We start from the raw sequence: 3,379 nt of genomic DNA, 5'->3' as shown, positions 1-3,379 counted from the left end.
CCATGCTTGTGCGTGTCACCAGCGAACATTTTGAAGGTAATAAAAAGGTCTTGTTTCAAGATGGGCAAGAAGGACGGGCGAGCGATCATGACGAAGAACTGGAGAGAAGTCGTTGAGGGCGCCAGAATGAAAGAAGATCAAATGGCTATCTTCAGGTTCATGGAAAGGAGTGGAGGTGGGCTTAGGGTGAACATGGTTAGTGGCATGAGGATTCGTTGACCCGCCGCAGTAGTTTGACGCTAGTTTTATAATCTGTATGTACTAGCCAGTAACTGCAAGTTGGTAGTATCAGCTTTAGGGTCCAGTAAGTGCAACTTAGTAGTAATTGGTACTTGGTAGTAACTGGTTGGTGGTATAACTTTTGGGTCCGACTGGATATGAAGATCGTCCAGTAAGGGGAATTTGGCAGTAACTTGGTGGTAGTATGAACCCTATGTGCCGTAATGTACTTGCTATGCAAGTCTATATATATAACGCACCATGGTACCCTCCTTGATATAATTACCTTTATGGACTGCAATTATATTTCCTTTTTTTGCCACTTCGACAATCTGACGCTTTACCTTTGGAAACATCACAGTTGTATAAATATAAGAGGCAGAAATCTCCAGAGGGTGTGCATTCAGCTTAGTGAAGGGTATCGTATGTGTTGCTACTGCGTCTAATGCTGCTTCAGTCTTACGCATTATGGATACACAGTGCTCAACATGCTGCAACAAATCAACAAGCTGCATCTTCCTATTCAGGTGCACATGAAGCCTTGAGTTGAGAGACTCACTCCTCTCATTACTCATCATGCCTAGGAAATATCTACCCTTTGTGTACACAGCAGCCCATTTGTGTCGCAGCTCGTACATCCTGTTAACCCATGACGACCTCTTGCCCATTGATTTTATTTTGAACCGAACCTTATAAGCCTCCCATCTTTTCTCAAACTCATCAACATCCCAACGACGGTAAATGAATTCCCTAAATTGCTCCAGCTTTTCCTCGCGGAGGTGCATCACCATATTCTCCTCGATATGCCACGTGCACAAACGATGATATGTTTCGGTCCAGACAGTAGCTATTGCTTTAGCCATTGCACCGTCCCCATCGGTGATTGCTGAAATTGGTGCCGTCTGGGACATTGCCTCCAAAAATACATGAAGAAGCCACTGGTATGATGCAACTGTCTCGTCTGACACTAGACCGACCCCAAACAAAACTGTGTTGCGGTGATGGTTCACACCAACAAATGGAACAAATGGAAGCCTGTACTTGTTAGACCGATATGTACCGTCGAACACCACGACAGCACCAAAGGCAACATAGTCAATGCGGGATTGTGAGTCAGCCCAGAATATGTTCCTCAAATGGCCTGCGCTGTCTTTTGTGTATTTGAAAAAGAATTCCGGGTCTGCTTTTTTCTGTGCAATCATATAGGTGAGCAAATACCTAGCGTCACAGCCTTCTATCTTGCGCTTCTTCTGGACTGAAACAACGTTGTATAGATCTCGATCTATAAATCCAAGCTTGTCGGGACCTCCGGCATTCTTCTCCATTACATTCATATTCTGATGTCTTCGAAGTCCACCGACAGCATACTCGATGACACCGGCCTTTTGTGCGTCAGTCATTCTACGATGAGCCGACAAGTACGGAGTCAGGTCAGCAGGGACAAACAGATGGTTATGCTTGTCCACAAAATTCTTGACGAACCAGAGGCCACTGCTATCTTGTAGCTCAACCTGAAAAAGAGCGGGACACCCACACCGAGAAAGACCCCTCGGTGTTCTTTTTCTTTCAGTTCTGTTAAAGTGCTTAAGGGCCCGCCATCCTTGTTTGCAACACTTGTATGTCCTTCTGTATGCATTTTGTTTCGGACCCGGACCCTTGTACTTCAGATCATCCTTTCTAACACCAAATCCTTTTTTCTCGCATAGCCTACGTAGAACATGTAGGCTTCTTCCTCGGTCCTGAACGTCTTCTTCACAATCTTTAAGTATTCCATACACTCATTCAGGTCTGAACCAGCCATGCCTTTATTATCAATTCCTTTACCTTGTATGTGTACATCATCCATGTCTATGCCATCCTTGCCTGCATCCTCATTATCCTTATCATCCATGCACATACCATCCATTCCTTTGGGGTCCATGCCTTTGCCTTTGTTGCCTCTATGTCCCATGTCCTTGTCGTCCTTGCCTGTATCACCCAAGTTTTTGCCATCGTTGCCTTTATCATCCATGTCGTTATGCTGCCAGCGAAAATAGATAGTCAATGTTACGGATGGATAGCATACGTTACCGAAATTATGCACTACTCTTCTTAAATAATTGATTTAATTTTTCATATCGGATTCATGTACCTAACTCAGTCCTTCAAAAGCTGTAAGTAAATATGCCCTGACTAAATCCAAAAATTTGTAATTGATTGTACTAGCTCTAACTGATGATCTCCTAACTAAATCCAAAGTCCACGAGTCCTTCAAATGCCTTGATAGATCCACCCTGATAGATCAATTATCTCCAAACTCCATTCAAAATTATCTCCTAACTAAATCCAAATTATCTCATAACAAAATCCAAAAGTATGTCCTAACTAAATCCAAGTTATCTCCTAACTAAATCCAAAATAAGTCCAAACTCCATACAAAATAATTATCTCCTAACTAAATCCAAAATATCTCGAAACTCAATTCAAAAGTATCTCCTAACTAAATCCAAAATAACTTTCTTTGAATCCAAATCTGCTGACAACTTTCTCATGCCACATAATCCTAACTAAGTCCTTCAATATGTCGTAGCTACATCCGACTTACACTTTCTTTCAATCGTAATCTCATCACAACTTTCTGAAAACATAAACCCTAATCCTCAGACGACATATCCTAAACCCTAACCAAATCCGACCGAAATCTCCTCACAACTTTCTGAAATGATAAACCCTAAACCTCACATGACATATCCTAAACCCGAATCAAATCCGACCCCTATTGGTTCTATATGCAGAAGGGACCAGAAAAGATTTGAGATGGCTAGGCACTTACAGCGAAGATCCGGCGTGAAAAAGTTGATGCACGTCGATGAGGATGATGTGGCCTCTCGGGTCGGGGAAGGTGGCGTCCGCTTGGGGAAGGAGTGGATTAGCGGCTCGTCAGAAGATCTGGCGCCGCGACCCGACTGGGTGACTTGCGATGGAGGGAGTGAGGGGGAGTAGGAGCAGGAGGGGTAGACACGGCGAGTGTGATCGGCGGCGATCGAGGACGCCGGGGGCGATCGGCGGCGATTGAGGGCGCCGGAGGCGATCGAGGGCGCCCGAGGTTAGGGCTCGAGAGGAGGAAAGAGGACGAACCGCTCGAACCGAAATTCAAAAGAGTACGCACGATGATGGGACC

At 44.5% G+C, this 3,379-nt stretch overlaps 1 protein-coding gene across 1 annotated transcript; it reads right to left on the bottom strand.

Annotated features, from left to right (window-relative positions):
- Nucleotides 1-261: 261 nt before the first annotated feature.
- LOC147973742 (protein FAR1-RELATED SEQUENCE 5-like) lies at nt 262-2,230 on the bottom strand. The gene is made up of 4 exons (XM_087524775.1): nt 1,931-2,230; nt 657-1,730; nt 506-563; nt 262-272 (listed from the first exon to the last, which is right to left on the bottom strand). Exons 1-4 carry the CDS (start codon nt 2,228-2,230, stop codon nt 262-264), a joined length of 1,443 nt encoding a protein of 480 aa, XP_087380901.1.
- Between the last annotated feature and the right edge of the window lie 1,149 nt (nt 2,231-3,379).

The sequence above is a fragment of the Triticum urartu genome, chromosome 5A, assembly GCF_056163025.1.
Source record: "Triticum urartu cultivar PI428250 chromosome 5A, HENAU_Tu73, whole genome shotgun sequence".
NCBI classification, from domain to species: Eukaryota; Viridiplantae; Streptophyta; class Magnoliopsida; order Poales; family Poaceae; genus Triticum; species Triticum urartu.
Note: the sequence above shows the minus strand (reverse complement) of the source record. Positions and strands in the feature narration are given on the sequence as shown.